Source organism: Esox lucius, chromosome 5 (genome assembly GCF_011004845.1).
Source record: "Esox lucius isolate fEsoLuc1 chromosome 5, fEsoLuc1.pri, whole genome shotgun sequence".
NCBI lineage: Eukaryota > Metazoa > Chordata > Actinopteri > Esociformes > Esocidae > Esox > Esox lucius.
Genome location: NC_047573.1, coordinates 9,785,446 through 9,805,916, shown reverse-complemented (window position 1 = coordinate 9,805,916; position 20,471 = coordinate 9,785,446). Strand labels below are relative to the sequence as shown.

Here is a 20,471-nt window from a genome sequence, read left to right as displayed (position 1 = left end):
TCTTTAAGATGTTTCATTCTTTCCTTTAGGGATGTGTTGGGTGTCTGGTGTCTGAACTTCCAGGGACCAGTATGAGGGAGTGTGAGAGTGATAACACAAAATTTAACACACCTACTCCCTATTCACACCTGGGGGGACTGTATTGAGTGTAAATAGTGTAGTAGTTTATACCTTCAACTTTCAGGTTGTAGCGTTTATTTTTCTGGCTACTTCAGAAAACTGTTGCGTGAACTTGTAATAATTGGCCCGGAAAGTTACAGGTCAAAGCTACTGAAAGGTAGGGGTACAAGTTATTTTTCAAATGTTGTACTCAGATTAAACACCGCAAACATCATACGCAAGGCAAAACAATAAATCTTTACAAAGGTGGTTTCACAATATTTGGATGAGCACCTTGGAGGCACTGCAACCTCACAGACTGAGGTTTAAGCAACTACGCCCAGCTATGCCCAAGACACACCGCCTACTCTTCTCCAGCATCGATTCAAACATGTGAGCCTGCTTGAGAAAGCAGGAAATAACCCTATCCCAAACCTTAATCTTAACACTAACCTTAACCCTAAACCTAACTAAGTTGGGTAGTTGATTTAAAACTGATTTAATATATAGTATTATAGTCATTTAGTAGACACTGACATCCTATTGACTTACACATTTCAGGTGAGTTCTATGTTCTGGGACAAACTTTTTTTTTCACTCACCAGCTTGAAATTTGATCTAGCAAACCTTTGATTAGAAGTCAGATAGCCTAAACACTATGCTATATGCTGCCTGTGTGAAACTGACGCCCAGTCCACCTTCACATCCTCTGCCTCCAGCACACAGCGCACTTCCTGTTCCCCATGAACACAGCTCACTCCCCAGTTCCCAATCACCTGAAAATTGATCACCTGTTCATCCACCTGATTCTCATTAGTTTTACCTATTTAGTTCAGTTTGATGCTCCTGTCTCTTTGTGAAGTACTGTTTGTTTAACACGACATGCTGAGCCATTCTTGAGAGTTTTCGTTTGCCTGTGTACCGACCAGCCTTCCAGCCTGTTTATCCTTGACCCCGTTTTGAGCCTGCCTGACTTTGTACCTTCGCCCATTCTCCTCTCCTGTGTACCAAACTCTCTACGCTTGACCCCATTTTGAGCCTGCCTGACTTTGTACCTTCGCTAGTCTGCTCTCTTGTGCATCAACCTTTGCCTGCCTGACTCCTGCCCTTTGGAATTAAAACTACGCTCTGCGCTGAGAACCACTCCATCATCTGGGTCCTTGTCGTATTCTTACAGCCTGTCTGCAGCCTTCCATTAATCAGCAAAGAAGGTCATATGTTAGAGTGATATTTAATATTCAATTGTCTGGTTCAAAATAATTGGCGGGGTCGTTTTAACCTAGGGAGTTTTTTTAACATTAACCTGGTTTCCTTGCGAAAAAAATTGTTTATAGTCAACTTGAGTTTGCAAGAAATCCATGGATATATTGTATAAGCATTTTTCATTTTTCATGACCAAATAACATTTTTAAGTTGCAAATAACCTAAGCAGCAATAAACCAAATATGGAGCTGATTTCTTTTAAAAATTTATTTGGGGGGGGGGGGTTTACTAGCAGTGGCTGCGGTTACCACACATTTAAAGAAACTGAAACATGAATTACAGTTTCTCTGTGCCAGTAGACTATATTTAGGTTGTGGAAGCATCCAACAGAGCTGCAGTGTCATGGTGACATGGCTTGAATTTTGACTCCTGCATACCTGCTGTGGAGGTCGGAATTGGCACATTCTATTTTTGCATGGAATCCCTGCGTAACTGTCCTCTTTTCACTGCAAGATTTACATCTGAAACCAAGTTGAATGCATCAAATCCTGCCAACCACACCAGCAGAGGTTTTTGTCTGTAACTGCAGGTATTCTATCCAAAACAAACCACCATATTTTTCAGTGAATTGTCCCTTTTAACAGGCTGCAGGGCACTAGCCCTTGCCCAGACAATGCAGTGACTGTAATTCCTTGAGTACTTTGGTGTCTGTCAGAGAGCTGTTACCACTGTAAGTCTGTGACTCTCTAATCAGATGTACCGATGTCTGACCACGGCCTAATGGGGCTATACTGCAGAAAGTCTACATCAATCTCTTTTATCAGTGCAGCTGTAAGATAATGATTTGCTGTATGGATTCAATAACGTCAGCTGTTTAGCTACTGTCAGTGTACTTATAGAAACAGTGCTGCATTAGGCCCACTGGATGGACTTCATGGAAAATCTATCATGCCTTTACGCCTGCGTGGCTATCGGTGACATTCATAACTGATGTTGGCCATTTCCTCCTTTATGAGTCCTACTCTCTCTTTCTTTTATCTTATGATCTACCCATTCTGGAAAAATAGTTTGCTACATTTTGGTTCTACCTAAGATGTCAACTCTATGACTACTCCTAGTGTTTCCCTGGGTGCTCGTTTACAGTAACTGCTTTAGTGACAATCCTTGGTTAATTATAAAAGTTATATAGTTAGCACTATAAAAGGAAAAGATCACATCCAATCACATTTTTGACTCGATATGGTCACATCCAATTACGTTCTAACTCCGTATGGTCACATCCAATCACATTCTGACTCAGTATGATCCTGACATGCATGGCTGACAGTTGTCATTTTCAAAGTTTGTGATGGTAGTGTTCTGTTAAGTTCTCTACAATGAATACTTGATGCTAAAGCTGTGTGAGGCCATGGAGATGCTATGTGTGTGTTTTTACTGTGGGGACAAGACATTCTAGTCCCCAAAAGGATAGGGAAATGTGTGTGAAGAAAGGGGGTTGTGTGTGTGTGTATCTGTGTGAAGGGATGGTTAAAAGTGAGTATAAGTAGACGGGCTCAGGAGAGTCATGATATGGACAGGATCATATGTTTCCAGGACAAAGGGCTGCCTCAAGAACAGTGACTCTAATCTAAGCTGTTATTCTCATAAGACTGTACTTCTGAGAATATCATATTTTTGAAGTATTTTGTAAAAAATATAATTAATTCCCTTCACAACACATTATTTAATCTTTACCTTCCTCTCTCTGCTTGCCCCCTCACCCAACATTCCCTCATCTTTGACCCCTCCAGGTCGGGAGAAACGAAAGGGTCACATGACCTCTGCCGGCGATGCCGAGTTCCCCCGGGAGTACCACACCCTGGCCCACGGCGCCCGTCGCTTCCCTGACAACAACAACGGGGGACTGGCGCCAACCACAGGGGACCGCCTACGCCACAACGCCATAGCCACCAAGAGCCTGGAGGCCCTCACCAATCATCACAAGGCCGACGTTGAGCGTCAGCGTGAAGCCTTCATGGACCTCCAGAAGAACCAGAAGTACCCGGCCAGCCCCTGCATGTCCCCGGCACTGGGCTCCCCTAACTGTGGCCGCCAACAGCAGGTAACGTGACCCTCCTGAATGCTCTCAACACTGGCCCCGCTCACCATCCACCCCGAGAATGCGGCCTCTGCCCTGGTCTCCCTTCACTTCCATCACCGTTGGTGTGTATCAGATGGTGACAAACATTTCTCAGATCCGCCCCAGCTGTTGCCCATCTTAGGTAAAACTGAGGGGCAAGAGTGCCTTAATCCATTTATCTGTGTATGGCGACGTGGTTGGCTGAAGGTCTCAGAGGAAGATGAAGAAAGAGAATTGATTTGTACTTGAAAGGTTGTCCTCTTTAACCCCCTCCCACCCTTATATTTCTCTATCATCACCTGCATTGGAATCAATACCTGCATGTCATGGCTGTTGGAGGTACAAAGAACCATGGCCTGGTAATGTCATGTCATGGCTGTTGGAGGTACAAAGAACCATGGCCTGGTAAAGTCATGTCATGGCTGTTGGAGGTACAAAGAACCATGGCCTGGTAATGTCATGTCTTGGCTGTTGGAGGTACAAAGAACCATGGCTGGTAATATCATGTTATGGCTGTTGGAGGTACAAAGAACCATGGCCTGGTAATGTCATGGCTGTTGGAGGTACAAAGAACCATGGCAGGTAATGTCATGTCATGGCTGGTAATGTCATGTCATGGCTGGTAATGCTTCCTCATCCTCAGCCTGCTCCAACCCCCCATCCTCAGACCTCTTTCTTTTTCCATCATCAACCCTCTACATTCCTTCATCCTTAACACCATCCATCCCTCTATCTGCAGAGTGCTTCATTCCTCCATCATCAACCCTCTCCATCCCTTCACCCTCAAATCTGTCCAATCCTCCATCCTCAACCCTCCATCCTCCGTCCTTCAATCTCTCCATCCCTCCGTCCTCAATTCTCCTCATACCTCCAATCACTTCCTTGGGAAGACTTGTCTCTCCCCTCACCAGTATTCCTCTTTCGCCGCCCATTTCTCCTTCCCTGTGATGTTCATTTACTCTGTATATTTACACTGGTGCAGCCATCTATCTATGCACACAGGGGAATGAGAAAGAGAATGGGAAGTCGAGAGAAGAGAGATACAGAGAGAGAGGGAGAGAGAGAGAGAGAGAGAGAGAGAGAGAAAAGATACAGAGAAAAAGAGAGAAGAGTGATACAAGGAGAAAGACAGAGAGGACAGAGAAAATTACACACAGAGAGAGGTACACACAAAGAGAGGACAAAGATACACAGAGAGCGAGAAACAGGTGGAGTCCATGGTTGCCATGGCAACCCCCCCCCCCCCATTCCCATATAAGGAACTCAATGATATCATATGGCTGGCAATGCCTGGGCAAAGAGAGAGTGTGGAGAGGGCGGATGGCAGCGGCGGAGACTGAGAGACTGAGAGACGGAGAGACACAGGGAGATGAGTGACAGTAAGTCTGAAGCTGTGATCTGGCTCTAGCGCCACGGAGAGAGACAGAGCCTCTACTTGCTGTGGAACCAGACCGACCCTGCCAGGGATTCGCTGATACCTCGGGGCTCGCGGGAGAACAGGGCTGCTGCAGTCAGAAAATGGAGAGGGGGAGGAGGAAGGAGAGGGCGGCGTGTGGAGCGGCATGCGAACCAACGCGACACCACCATCGTCATTCAGCCGGTGGCAGCAGCGGGCTCGCTAAGTAGCAGCGACGGTACCAGATCGCCCTTTGATTAATCAATGGACTGCACAGGGTCCTGTGTGTTCTGCTGTTAACGTGGGACAGCAGCGTTCATGCTGCTGCGTGCGTTGCCGAGAGAGGGAGAGAACGAGACGCAAAGAGAGGGAGAGAGCGAGGGCGTGAGGCGTGCGCGTACGGAAGAGAGCTGTATACCTGACCGCTCGCGTGTGAGTGTGTGACTACGACTAGCCAGTCTGTGTGCGTGCGCGTGCGTCAGTGTGAGTAGTGGAGTCTAGAGCAGGTACGACATGATGTAATGGGAACGCCTCTCCTCATCACTTTCTGCAGGCATAACCGGAGAGGTGTGTGAGGTTGTGTCAGACTGTGAGCATGGTTATATTTCTATGGTGTTTTGTGGGATGGCTCGTTTGGGGTTTTGTACCGGCTGCAGGTGTTGGACAGGTGTGGTTCTGGTGCCGCAGTGTCTGAAAAAAAGGGGAGGGGGCTAGTGAGTGTGATAAAGAGGAGAGGGAGAGGGGGAGAGAGGGAGGGAGGGAGGGGAGGGTGGGTACAGAGATGGCTACTTGGCATGCAGGTCAGGCATTCGTTGCTCCACTTCTCTCTCTTTCTCGTTCTCTCTCTCCCTCCCCGCCACTCACTCACTCACCCTCTCTTATTTACACACCCTGCCCCTCTCTCAGTACACATTCTGTCGGCCCATTGTGGGACCTTCAGCTTGTTCAACTGAGAATAATGGCAGGCCGTAAGAACTGAATCGCGGTGCATAGGGGAACAGAGTTTATGTTCTGAGACGCCCTCTTGTTAGAGAGACTGGCTGGGGACGCTAGGGTTGGCGGAGGGCAGGAGGAAAGGTGGATGAATCGCTCCGTGAATGGAGAGAGGGAGCGAGCGGGGGGGTGTGGTTAAATGTGTTCCATAGGACCCGTTGTTGGCGGGTGGAGTTGGGTGAATACCGTTTGGATTTGTGGAGACAGGTGGCTGTTTGCATACATGCTGTAATTCCAAATGGTTGGTAGACATCCCCCCAGGACCTTCATTATATCAGAACAAATGGAATATTGAAGCCTCAGCCTTGCCTAGGGGACAGGATGGGAAATTCACCAAGGGACCAGGGGTGTCGCATTCGCGACAGATCCGATCCCAAAGGCTGGCAGAGACCCAGCCTTCTGAGTACCTCCACAGTGGAACCCAGATGACATTTAAAGGTGGGCTCAGCGGAACAATGTTGCCACGAGTAACATGGCAGATGTTGAGGAGAGGGCGCTCCCGCACAGTCACACACGGAGCATGTGCAGGGGCTACGCCATCACCACATGGTAGCCCAGGGACCAAAACAGCAGAGACGGTGTGTGGGTCAAGGTTCGATGCTCTTAGTCGTGGCGGGGAATTGACCCGATACACCGCTGACTTTCTGCATGTCATGCCTGGCTTCCTTTAAAACAAACACGATGAGAAACAATCCTTAAATTCATACTTTAACGTTTTGTTTATAATGCATAACTAGCTGTCCGCTTTTTTGTGTGGAAGATTTTTTGCACTTTCAAGGATTTAGGCCACATTTGGGGTGAGGACATTAAACAGTTGTCCTGACTCTCTGTAGTCACTGAAGATCCCAGGGCAGACAAGACAGATATCTTGGAGAACAATTTTAGTTTCAGTTTGCGGCGAAAACAGTGATTCATGATTGTCTCTAAACCTAGTTCCTTGTGAATCTCTGTTCTCGATTATGTGTCAAAATGTGCTTTGCAAAAATTGATTTACAGAAATGTAACTTAACACACTACAACAGCTATAGAGTTTCGGTGGACTGACGCAAAATATTTTGCCAAAATAAGATGACAAACCTTTACCTCTTTGTTGTTGACATAAGAAAACAGAGCAGGCCCCTTCCTTGACCTTGACAGTTAAAGACTCTCTGGATAGGACTCAGTCGTTCCTCACAAAAATTGAATTATCTCCAGAGACATCTGCAGGATGACCTCGCATTCCATGACAACAGTCAGATTAAGTCCCTGTCCATGTACTCACAAGCTAAACTGGTTAAATGAATTGACCAGAGTAGAAGCTTAAAGTATGATTTATCAAACAGCAACATGGAATCATATTTATGTATGTTGAGCATGACAAATACTTTTTTGTCTAATTGACTCCCTGTTCCAGAGGAGCTTACAGTATGAGTGTACTTTTTCATCCTTGTCCCTGTGGGAATCAAATCCACATCCTCTGGGTTTGCAAGCACCATACTTTACTAACTGAGCAGTGTGCAGTATGAGCCCATGTTTAAAAACTTTGCAGTGTATAATTTAAAGCTTCTATAGTTTAGCCAGTAACTTTCCTATATATTTCAAAGTATTGCAGAATATTTAAGGATTCTGGATTTCCTGTTTTCCAATGGTCTACCATTCAAGATGGATAAACTGAGAATAAGTGTGGAGTTACCAGAATTGTCCAACCCCACCTACCTACTAACGTGATACGTGATTCCTATTCAGAGTAAGGATAATTACCAATATGGAAAAAAGGATTTATAATGACTTCCAGTGTTTGTAAAAATAGAAGCCTACCAAACCCATCTAAACTGGAACAACCATTTCAGTAATGAGTAACTGATTTAAACTATTTAATAGTCAGTGATCTTATTTATCTTTCAGTTGTGTAAGATCGCCAAACGATCACAATCTACAGTACCTACAGTATAGCATGCTGGGAAATACGATAGTGGTAGGCGTGGTTTTGACTGGGTCGTGGTTTACTTTCCAGGAGTGAAACTGACACAGTCATACAAAACGCTTGTTATGAACAATGACACAGAGGTTCTTTTATACCTTTAGAAATGTTAGACTGGAAAACCCCTACGCAATCAAACAACCTTTAAGCAAACCCCCCCCAAAAAAAGACAATATGCTGAGTGCAAGAAGAATTTTAGATGAGGTCCTAGTGACACTGATCAATGTGGACCTAAGGGCTCTGTGTACAGTTCAAGAAGAGGTGCTCTGATTTCTAGTTCATCGGTATGGCCATTTAGGCTGACACATAATCAGGTAGACAGATGACGGTTGGCTCTGACTCCGACAGAGGTCTGCAGGATCTGGGTCACAAGAACCCACAGGCTTCATCTCCTCTTCCTCTCCTTATGTTCTGTTGGTCTTCATCTCCAGCTGTTCTTACTGTCTTTCTGCCCTGTTGGTCTTCATCGCCAGCTATTCTTCTCCAAAATGGTAGAGTTTTTGAGGTTTTTGGAAATGGGCAGGGTCTACACTGTACTTGCTCCAAGGGGAAGCTGGTTCCCCCATCGGGGCACCTGGGCAGAGTAGGGTTTGGTTTGGACTGAGCTGGATATGCCGCCCTGTGAGGGTGGGACAGCCAAGGGACCAGAGGTGGCAGAACGAAAAACTCAGGCATTTGCCTGAAGATGGAGGGGGTTTCCTCTTCCTGCTCTGTAGGGAAGCACAGTGGTGTTGTGGATGCGAGCTTCAACAGTTAACCATCAGAGTGTGTGGAGGAGCCGGGTGTCGTATTGAAGGTTCTCTTTTAGTCGTGCAGAATTGGGTGTATTAGTGGGATTGGATGGAGGAAGTCACTGAGTTCACTTCTGAGATAATAGTAAGGTGTCGTACATCTAAATATAGAAACATATGCATCCCATGTCTTTTTTCACCATCACACAGAAAAACATTGTTTAAAATGCCCAATTCCACCTACGAAGTGTCATTGGTGTTCACATGAAGGGAAATAAAATTGATTCATCACATGACATTAGTAAATACTTTTTTTTGTGAAAGACCCGGCTGTTTAGTGATGACCTAGTCAGCTATCATCCCCGATTTAGATGGACCCAAAATAACGCAGTGCACCTGACAGCCGTGGCGCCAGGCACCCAATGTTTTGTCACATCTTGGTTATATCCTGTCATTGTCACAGTGACTCACAATAACAAACTCTAATAGATTCAGTGACATTTGCCCTCTATGTTGGCAGCTTTTCAGATTCCCTTAAAAAGCCACGCTTCTTTAATCCAGTGTTTGTTTATTGCTTTAATCCACTCCTGAATGTGAGCCAGTCAATTGTGTGAATAGTAGGCGTTCAGTTGGATCGCTAGCTAGCTGCTGCCTGTCATTAGCATGGGTGTAGCGTCTGTAAACATGTTATTAATTGTTGGGAGGCAATTACAAGCAATTAAAAGGCTATTATGATGGCACTGAAGGACATCGGAAGTTAATCTAGGCTATCATCACAATAATTAGGCCCTCACTTTGGGATTGGATCTGAGTGAATCCTATGGACTCCAGGAAGAGTTTCTATCACATGTGCAGCTAACTGAGATCTTTTTTTTAATTTATAATGAAATTAGATTTAGAATTGTTTGTTCTAATGAAAGTCTTAAACTCCCCATCTCTCTCCTTCTCTCTTTGATAAAGTATACTTTCAACCCTTCCCTGTGTTATTCATCACACCTGAATTCTCTCGGAAAAGTCACCCAGGCAGTGAATAGATGGATCTTTTTCACTCACTCTCCATCCATCCCTCTCTGATTAGCGGTTGTCAAGGAGAAGACAGTTGTTTAGCTTAACGGATGGGAACATATCTAACTCCCTTTCCCTTTTTTGTCTCTCTCTCTTTCTCTCTCTCTGCCTCTCCCCTCTTTTTCTTCCCCCTAGCAACAGCCAAACTACTGGAGCTTCAAGGTCAGTGCCAAGACTGTTTGTGTTTTAGTCGAAATCCGTGTCTCTGTCTGTGGATTTGTCTCGAATGGGATAACCATTCATATTGGCTTTGCGTGTCTCTGTCTGTGTGCTTATCCGGCCCTGAGTGTTGCAGTATTGGCACAAACTGCTGAAACTTGTCACTGGGGTTGCAGAGCATTTTGCTACTGTATCTTGAGTATTTTATTATGGGTAAAATCCTAATTTGATTTTGTTGTGCCAAAATTGGATGTCCTGCATTGGTAACGTAAAATAATCGGCCTGGTTTTCAACAACTTAGCCTCACATTTCCTGCCTGTGAACGACCGCGGCTGCAGAACGGTTCTATCTGCAATGTTTAGGAATTCATTGGCTCAATATGGCTGCCATTCAATCACCCAGATGGCTGCCGTTTGCTCGCCCCAAATTGTGTGATGTCACTATGTGCAGCTGATACGGAGATTGGAAGTGCTATGGAGTCTGTTGCCTTGTCAGATAAAGTCCTTTAGTATGGAGCGGGCAAATGGTGCTGCCACATATGAATCATATCCAACGAGACATCCGACTGCTGTGAGTGTTGCTGAAAACACTAAGCAGGAAGGGAAACCAAAGTAATGAACAGCGATGTCGGGGGGATTTAAGCCCTACTAGAAGTTTATACATTTGTATTGAGGGCAAAGTTGATCCTTTCAGAATCAATATTTGAGCAGTGAAAGGACAACAGTCTTGCCATGTGTCTTTGGAAGATCTTCCCAGAAGCAGTCACATACTCACTGAGGCTTCCTGTTAGTGTAGCAATCTCTCCACTGCATTTCACTGTAATTCCACAGAATATTTCCCCTGCAAATACGCCTGAAAATGTGATAATCTCCCTTTACGGTAAAAATACAGAATATCCAATAATTTCGCTTAAGGTTTTCTGAATATTTAATCGTTTGGTTGCAAATGTGATGCGGCACCACACATTCCCACCAGTGACATGAGTGGTGGTTTTCCATCAGCAGTCCATTCGCCTCTTATCTCGTCCAGTGTCATACACACTGGCTTTATTGGATCCCGCTTCTGCTGTTTGCTCCCAGCTCTAACGGGATTGGTTATCGCTTGCCTTGCTTCCTCACGGGGTGTTGGGAGTCTGCTGCTCTGCTCTCAATGTTCTGATGCAAGAGAGGTCCCTGCAGCAGTGCTTTGTGTGTATGTCTCTCTGTGTTTGTGTGTGCATGTGTCGATATGCATTGGTGTGTGTGTGTGTGTGTTTGCGATGGCCCCTTGCTGGTGTCTTTTGATGTTTTATTGGCTTGCTCGCACATCACACAAGTATGCGCATACACAAAAACGCACGCGCGCGCACAAACACAGACACAGACACACACAGACACACACACTGTAGATTAGCACACAGACATGCCTACGTACACGGAGGTGCTTGGCTGGACCCATAATGTGTAAATATATGCACCCATAGACACGCACGCACGTGCGCGCACACACGCACAAGCCATCAAAGTAACAGAAAAATCTCCCAAAGACTTGCCTCCCTCTCACATTCCCTCACATCCTCCGACAAAATGTAAGGGACGTGTGTCTGTTTAAACTGCTCTCCATAGGGAGGCCATGCCGTGCATTTCTGTGCTCACAGTACTCCTCGTCTCCTGACTGTCAGGCAGCCACAGAACAACAGAAGACCTCTGGAATAATCCTGTCCCTGTTGTGTTCCCAGCACCACTAATACAAACATTAATGTCTGTCTGTTCATTGTTTACTCTCTCCTGCCTTACTGTTGAATCTGGTCAGGAAGACTACAGTGCCGCACAGGAAATTGGTTGCTGAATGTTGATTCAGGCGTTTCATATTAAAGCCCTTTACTAGTGGAAATTCTCTTCATTTGATCCCGAAAGGCGATGGCCAGAGCTTATCCATGATTTTGTACAACAGCTACTTCAATAGGTCATCATTTCAGTTATTGCACAGTATATTTGGCCTTGAATTGGTTAATCTGAAAGTGTCACATCATATTTCCCTGGGAAGGGGCCACCTCATCTCACAATATGATGTGGATTTCCTTTTGAGCTTTTCGTTTTGTTTCAGTGTCTGGCTTTATTTAAATGTTAACACCCACCAGCGTGGCAATGTTTATTAATCAGAAACCTCCTGGAGTGAGTTGCAATCTGACATCAGAAACAACAGTTCAACATAGCCTACGCTCGGACCAAAGTGAATAACCATGGGACAAAGTAATATAACATCCAAATGAAATGCTTACTAAATTAAGCACAAATTAAGCAAACTATATGTTTAGTCTGTATTTGACAAGCTAATGTGTGCATGCATACTATATACTTGAAGTCTTGAAACCAACACAGTTTCAGAAGAACTGCCAGATGGCAACAAAAAAAAAGCATCCTATGGGCACCACATTTTCCCAACCACATTTCATGAATATGAATTAGCAACCTCCAGTCTTAGGAGGTAGAACCAGAACAGTAATTTCTGCTCTAGGACGGGAAGTACATCAAAACAGAGGGAAAACAGCCTTGAACTGTTGAATACATTCCTGTAAAATAACTACTGTTTAAAAACTGTGAGTGTGTCAGTGATAGACTGTGGAAAATATGTCCCCATCAATACAATACCCCCCCTTTATTATTTACAGTGTTGGTTATATACCCAGCATGCACTACAACGCATTGCAATGCACATTGTCTGATAAATCTTATCCTACTCAAAGACAAATAGCATAATTATTTTCTAAAAGCATCCAATTAGTTTGATATGTCGCACCTGTTACTGATGGAAGCGGTTCCTGTTGGCTTTATGCATGCATGTCTTAGTAAACGCCTCACCATGGGCCTTATTCATCAATATTTTCCTCAGGTTTTTTTTCTTAAATTTGTTCTTGAGAAAGATCTTAAGAGAACACGTCAAATTCATGATGTCCTCGTAAACTGAGAGTGTGTGCCAGTTGGTCCTAATTAGCAAAGGTAAACACCCTGCCAATCCACATAAAAGGCCATGGTTCTGCTGGGCTGTGTCTCCAATCACATACCTGCATAGTATGTACACTGCTCAAACTAATTAAGGGAACACTTAAATCAGACATTGGGCATCGATGATCAAAATATATTAAAGATCAAAATCTTTACTGCACATTGTGTAATTCGTTGAGAACAAAATGACATAACTGTCAAAACGGTCAATGGAAACCAAAATCATCCACTGATTGAGGGCTGGATTCAAACTCACACTGAAAATCAAAGTAAACTGTTGAAATCACAGGCTGCTCCAGCTTGTGTGAATTTCATCACGGCAACTCATAATGTGACCCAGTAGTGTGTAAGGCCCCCACGTGCCTGCATGTACTCCCGACAACGTCTGGGTATGCTCCTGATGAGATTGCGGATGGTGTCCGGGGGGATCTCCCCCCAGACCTGGATCAGGACATCAGTGAGCTCCTGGACAGTCTGTGGCGCTACTTGGCGGCATCAGATGCACAGATACATAAAGTCCCAGAGGTTCTCAATTGGATTCAGGTCTGGGGAATATGAAGGCCAGTCAATGGCATCAATGCCTTCGTCATCCAGGAACTGCCTACACACTCTGGCCACATGAGGCCACATTGGCCACATTGTCCTGCACCAGGAGGAACCCAGGGTCCACTGCACCAGCGTCTGATGATGGGTCCCGGTTCCTAATAGCACCTGGAGGTCTGTGAGAGCCTCCAATGATATGCCCAGACCATCACTCACCCACTGCCAAACCGTTCATGCTGGAATGTTGCAGGCAGCATAATGTTCATCACGGCGTCTCCAGACTCTTTCACGTCTGTCACGTGCTCATTGTGAACCTGCTCGCGTCTGTGAAGAGAATGGGCACCAGTGGCAGATCTGCCAATTCTGGTGATCTCTGGCAAATGCCAATTGAGCTGCACAGTGCTGGGCTGTGAGCATAGGTCCCACTAGAGGATGTTGGGCCCTCATACCACCCTCATGGAGTCTGTTTCTGACAGTTTGGTCAGAAACACGCACACCAGTAGCACGCTGGAGTTCATATTGTTAGGCTGTGGCAGTGCTTCTCCTGTTCCTCCTCAAAACAAAGGAGCAGATACTGATCTCGCTGCTGGGTTTATGCCCTTCTACGTCCTGTCCAGCTCTCCTTGTTTAACATCTCCTATCTCCTCCATGCTCTCGAGACTGTACTGGGAGACACAGCAAGCGGTTGTGGTCTATATTACCACAAAAAGCATGCACGGATGCATACTTCAAGAATTCGCAAGAAATAGTAGACCGTACGGTGATTATTTGGCATACACATGTTAGCACTCAAATGTACGGGTGCCCTAGAGTTTGTGTAGATTCTGTTCTTAACTAAGAACAAATCACAAAAAAAAGAAGCCTTGGTGAATGTCTGTGAATCTTTGTGGAAACTGCATAAGTGGGTTTTAAGAAGGAATTTCTTCTTAAGAATGGTTGGCGAATGAGGCCCCACGTCCTTAACCTTTGGAGTCCTGGTGAAAGCTGTTTGTGGGTGAATACAAATTCCTATTGTTGGATAACTTAACTCGGCTTGATTCCATTTGGAATCACATATACCTTGACTTTGTAAGCCTCTGTAATGTGTCTTGCAAATTTCTGGTAAAATAATTCTCCCTGAAAACTAGGCCTAATTGCATATAACCCATTTGTGTTTAAAAGACTTAGGACTGATCAAATATAACAGCATCAGGGGTACGTTAATTTGTTAATTTAACATCCAAAATGGTGGACTTTACTCCCAACCACTATTAGATTTAAACCTGTAAGTGTTGAATCATCACCGGATAATTTGTTTTGCAGGCTTAAACTCTGTTCCAAATGGAGCCCTATTCCCTTTGTAGAGCTCTACTTCGGGCCAAAGTGGCAAATAACCGAGGGCAATTACTTGCCATTTAGGGTGCAGCCTTAGAGCCACATGAAGACTCCTATTCAGTGGCACCAGCAGTGTTCACATGTACAATGAGTCATTCATCAGATTCAAGGGAAGTAATCATGTTTCCCAGGCTAAACTACTTGAGCATGACTCCTTTTATCCTGAGCTGCTGACAAAAGAAAATGGATTTAAGGCAGAGGCTATTGTTAGTTTTTCTGTAAGTGGCTTAGCAAAAGAAAAAGCATGGTATGGTGATATGATTGGTTGAACGATTGAGTGCTTGATTGGTTAGTGCATATGACCAAGGGTGAATGGAGGCGGCGTATGTGAATGAGACTGTCACTCATGTACGATAGAGGTCAAAGTCACCACTGGAATCGCTTTGCAGTGGTTCTGTGAGCTGGTTGAATCCACAGTAAGAGTTCCTGCCAATGGAATGAACACTTTTGAGAATGCATTGTCTTGCTTCAGAGTTGTGGGGAATATTTCAAAGTCACACATTGATTTATGCACGCACACACACACACACACACACACACACACACTCATGAATGCAGGCACACACACACACACAGAAACACACGCAGACACACAACAAGGCTGTTCTGCCGTGCAGGGAATCCCTGGGCTGTCCATGACACTTAGGGGTCCCAGCTAGCTAGCTCAGTAGCGAAAACATTTGGACAGCTGTTAGTATTGTCTTTGGCTGTTTGCTTGTTGATATAGTGTTGGGTTGAAAATTACTTTTCCCTGATCCATCTCAGAGAATGGCCTGAGTGTTCTTTACTGCCCTAAAAGGCTTTGGATGCCGACGGCTGCCATGTTTCCCCTCGCCGACCGCCATATGCTGTGGCACTTGGCCAGAATCACTTATCGACACGCTTGGCTATAATCCGCCAAAACGGAGGGAGACAATGTTTGGTGCATGAATGAATAATAATTTAATGAGAACCGATCAGGCCTTTCTTTTAACACTGGAAATGCTAAATCCTTTGAAAAGTTGATGTTGTTTTGAACTTCCACAATGGTTATGTGAGGCAGTTTCTACTTCCTGTATAAAATGTTTGCCCTGAGATTGGATATGACTAGAGCATATGGGACAATAGTCATAAAAAATATGATTGTGGTGAGCTAGCCAAACCTCATAGCCCAGAAACACTGAGGTGAAAGACTGTCCTAGCGTACTATGCTAACATGACAACCATGGCTTTGCAATGAACATCTTCCCCAAGGCAGCTTAGTTAAACAACCCAGAGGTGAATCCCGCTTATGAACTCCACTGAGTGACTTCTTTCTTTTTGTGTTTAGAGTTGTACAGATAGATGTCGGTACTGTCTCCCAGTTATAAAGCTCTGTGGAAGGTTTTGGCCAGAACAGCCCATGAAGTCAGGGAGGGGGTTGCCTAAGAGTCCTCAGGGAGGGGGAGAAAGGATGCGGAAAGGGTGGTGGGGGAACAGTTGTTTAATACATTATCGCATACCTTCCTCATTGATAATGCACTTTATAGAAGCCAGCCTATCAGTGATGTGATATGCGGGATGATATCATGAGGCGGTGGCCGTCACACCACAGGACTTAGGGGAGCACTACTGAAGTTCACCGAAGGACAGCCAAACAGACCAAGGTCAACAGACATATACAGCAGCATAGTGAAACACTAGAATCAGAGAGAGAAACAGAGAGGGGGAGAAAGTGCAAGAACTGAGTCGGGACGCTGCACTAATATTCCTTGGTGATAACATTTGGATAGAGACTTGGGTCACTAGCAGTTCAGTAAATTCTCTGATAGAGACTGAATCATTTCAGACAGTTGAAACCAAGATGCTGGATATAGAGGCAAGCAACTATTGTGTACACAAATTACATATTATTAACGCTATTAGCACCATGGCCTTCTAACACACAGAAGAGGTCATGTTGTACCTGCTAGTTTTTTCTATCAGTCCAAGTGTCTTCACAAGGTTAATGTTATAACACTGTTTTAACAGGTGACAATAGTTTATAATAACCAAAGCGCAGCAGAATTTAAAGAAGAAAAAAAACACCCTCATTGAAGGAGAGTTTCATAACACTATCAAAATGAGATTCCACTGGCAGGAAATGCTAACGAATGGGCGGAACTGAAAAAATATTACTCTGGGAAATCCCTACTGTGAAATCACCTGGCATTCCCGTGAGAGTTTCACTTTGGAAATGACATTCCTACCACTACTCCGCGTTTCTCCTCGGGTAGTGCGACGGAGGAGGATGGCTGTGGGGAGTTTTATTAAGCGTTACCTCAGTGAAAATGTCATCTCGTAATGTAGACAGACACAGCGGGAATAACACGTGGGCATACAGAGCGCAGCCAAGCTCGTCCGCTAGTTCCCAGGAGCACCTGGAGAGAAGCCCTGCCCTCCGAGCTCCCGCCACAGCTGCCGCCTGCACACCGAAACTAATTAAGAGAAAGAGTGGAGAGGATTTAAACTGCCGCAGCACGCTCTACGCCGCGCATCCTCTGCTTGTGTGTCTCTCTTGCCTGGTCTCAGCGTTTTTTAAGTTGCTGTGGCTCTCCTACAGGCTTATATGTAAATATGTACTGCACATGCGGTACCACCCCCTCTCTCTGTCTCGCTCACACCCCCACTCCTTTCCCCCACTTCACCCTCACTGTAGGTTTAAATATTGGTCTTCCTGTTCCTCTCCGTCTCTCTCTCCTGCTCCGTCCATTCTCTGTCTACGGCTGACTGAACCACAAACTTGGTGATTCCCTCGTGCCGTAAACTTTCTTCAACAGCTTGGCAGAAGCAGAAGGTGCACTGCTTCTGGCTCAAACACACAAACACACACACACACAACATTAATCGTAACACCCCTCACAATCTGTTAACCAACTCATTTCCAGATAGATGTGTGTGTGTGTGTGTCCATGTTGAACTATACCTGTGATAACCAAAAACGTTCAGACATTTTGCCTGGTCCAAATAAGGAAGAGCCAAAAGAGGACTTGATTTTAGGGTGAGGGCTTGGTTCAGGGTTAGTCGTTTAGAGCAGGGATGGGTTCAGCTTTCTGGGGAACAGTATCAGTGGAAAAATAGTGAAACCTAAAGCTTGTGTGTGTCTGTTTGGGTGTGTGTGCATAGAGTGAGTGTGTACCTTACCCTACTATTTGCGTTTGTGCAGGTACGTTAAATTGCATGTGCATATAGACACGCAGGCCCATTGCCGGGGCAACAAATCAAAGCGAGCCCAATGATGGGGCTGCTGAGAAGACAACAGACAAATGTGGGTGTGAGCGGCATTGACGGAGCACGGTGGGAGCTCATTACCGTCGTCTTTGGGCCGGAAAATATCTGTCGGTAGGGATTCATTATAAACAACGCGCTTTACCGGCTCCTGTAACGAGAGGTCCTCTTCCTCCCTCTCGCCGTTCCTCACATCTTCGTCGTCTCATCCTCCCTCAGCGGTTTAAATTGGTCAGGTGAAGTCTGAGCCCTTGTCATTGCCCTGCATCACAATGAACGCGCATCTGGCCAGTGTTGTGCTCGGCTTTGTTCGGTACTGTTGCCATAACTCAAAGTGTTCTTTCGGTTCCTTTAATTCTCTGTGGAGTGGATACGGGTAAATCCAGCTCTGAACCACCCATTACCTCTTCATTTACATAGCATTAATAATACATATTTATGTCTCCATTCCTCTGTTTAAATTTGTCCCTTGGATAGTTTGCACAAGAAGTGAATTAAACAGTAACTCTTCAGCGCATACTTCAATAGATATGTTTGAAGATTTGTGAAAAAATAATGTTTTGGTGCTTGCGTCTTTATGTTTTATGCAGTTGTGTCAACTTGAGGAGACTGATGTGCTGTTTTTGTCCTCTCTGTGTCTGGGATTGCGTTGTTGTGTCTGGCTTTTTTGTTTCATTTTATACACAATTCTTCGCTAATTTTGTGGCTGCGTGCCTTTTTTGCAATGGTTGTGTTGTTGTCTGTGATTATAATTTTTTCCACAGGTTGATTTTGTCTGTGGTTATTTCAAAGCAGCAGTGCGTCTTTGCCGTGGTGCTTTTGTTGTTCCGCCGTGTTTGGGTCGCTTCCATCCTTCTCTCCCTGTGTCCCCCCAGGCCCGTACTCCTCGTGTGATCCGGCCCAACCCCAACCAGCCGGCTCTAGCTGACCAGGCCAGCAGGGTGTCCTTTGCCTCGGCTGAGAGTCTGGAAACCATGTCCGAGTCGGATGTTCCCCTCGGGTTCAGCCGCATGAACCGCCTCCGTCAGAGCCTGCCCCTGGCGCGCTCCTCCAGCCAGGCCAAGCTCCGCGCGCCAGGTCAGAACCATGTGGCCGTGTCAAGGTCCAGCCGACCATCATCTGTTGCCGTCTATGTGGTGACAGACAGCAGCTCGCTCTATTAAGGCAGCGTTAACGTCCATACGAGGAGCATAAGGATCACATTAGGGGGACATTTTCCCCATTTTGGATTGACTACCGGGCCGTGTGTGGATCTGATTCTAATTTTAATGACTCACCGAATGTCCCAAATTCATTTTGAAAAAGCCCCGTTAGACAAAAGAGATTATTGGCATGATTGTACCCTCTCTGCCCTCTGTAGTGTGTGTGTGTGGTGTTGTGTGTGTGTGTTATGTGTGTGTGTGTGTGAATTGACTTTTCACTGTGACGTGAATCACAACCCTCCAGGCATCATCTTCCTTCAGCTGGGCGAGGAAACGAGGCGTGTGCACCTGACCCATGAGCTGACCAGCCTGGAGACCTTGAGGGCCCTCATCGTCCACATGTTCCCCCAGAGGCTCAACATGGCCATGCTCAGGTGGCTTTACCAACTCTTTACAAGAGCTTCTGTTTTAGCCCGGATCAAATGTCATTCATTAACTGGCAAGCGTGTTGAGACAGTGTGTTGAGACAGAGAGATAAGTGGACTGGTAAGTTGTAAACAAAAGTGAATGTACAGTTGTACTGCTCAGGTTACTGGCAGTGCTTGTTTTGTTTTAAGCCAATGTTTAGGTATTGAGGGCAATGTTCAGGTACTGAGGCCAATGTTCAGGTACTGAGGCCAATGCTCCAGAGATAAGGCCAATGATAAGGTGTTAATGCCAATGTCCAGGTGCCCCAGCACGGCCCTGCTGATCAAAGACGAGGCGCGGAACGTCTTCTACGAGCTGGAGGATCCACGAGACGTCCAGGACCGCTGTGTCATCAAGATCTACTGCAGAGAGCCGGTCTACGGCACCTACCCCGGGCACCACAGCTCCCACCTGGCCAACGGAGACCTACGAGTGAGTGTAGAAGGAGAGGGCGTACTGGCCGTTCGTCCGTCTTTGTATGCCTTGCACACCAACAGGAGCGGTGGTGCCAGAAAAGTTTGCCGGGCATCAACAAGCTTCCTACAGGGCAGAGTGCAAATGCTAATTCACCGTGAATAACATTACATGTGTAGATCTCCGTTCTGTCCCCGACGTTGATAGCTGGTGTGTTGCTCATGAACAGGAAATTACGTTTTCATTGTCTAACCTAATGGAGCAAAAAAATATAAATGCAGTGGGTCTCTATTTAACGAGTTACTGATATGATGAACAACAGACCTGATCCCATAACAGTTGCACCATTGTCGCCCTTTTGGAATCCAAGCCAACCTGTCTCTTTCTGAGGCAAAACAGGCCGGCTGGTGGTTTTATGTTGTACACTACAGTTGTTCTTAGAACGGTGGCTCGGCTAGATAGGTGGCTTGGTGTATTTAATGGGTCAGCACAAGTCCTCCAGGCTTACATTGAAGAACAACTGGAACAGTCGTGGAAACGCGGGGCCTCTGCGTTTTGTCGGTCTGTGGTCCGTGTGGACTTGTCTCAAGAAGGCG

At 45.6% G+C, this 20,471-nt stretch overlaps 1 protein-coding gene across 12 annotated transcripts in view; it reads left to right on the top strand.

Moving 5' to 3' along the window:
* LOC105007964 (SRC kinase signaling inhibitor 1) overlaps positions 1 to 20,471 on the top strand; it is a 52,113-nt gene that overhangs the window by 14,831 nt on the left and 16,811 nt on the right. For 7 of the 12 annotated variants that reach the window (XR_002196813.3, XM_020046666.3, XM_020046667.3 and 4 more), the window contains exons 2-6: positions 3,093 to 3,403; positions 9,702 to 9,728; positions 18,727 to 18,928; positions 19,298 to 19,427; positions 19,722 to 19,893. Coding sequence is in view for 11 of the 12 variants with exons in the window: in XM_020046666.3 (XP_019902225.3) it covers positions 3,093 to 3,403; positions 9,702 to 9,728; positions 18,727 to 18,928; positions 19,298 to 19,427; positions 19,722 to 19,893 (842 nt within the window). In the remaining variant the exon portion in view is untranslated. The other 5 variants (XM_020046665.3, XM_013133958.4, XM_034292210.1 and 2 more) reach the window with 5 other exon arrangements.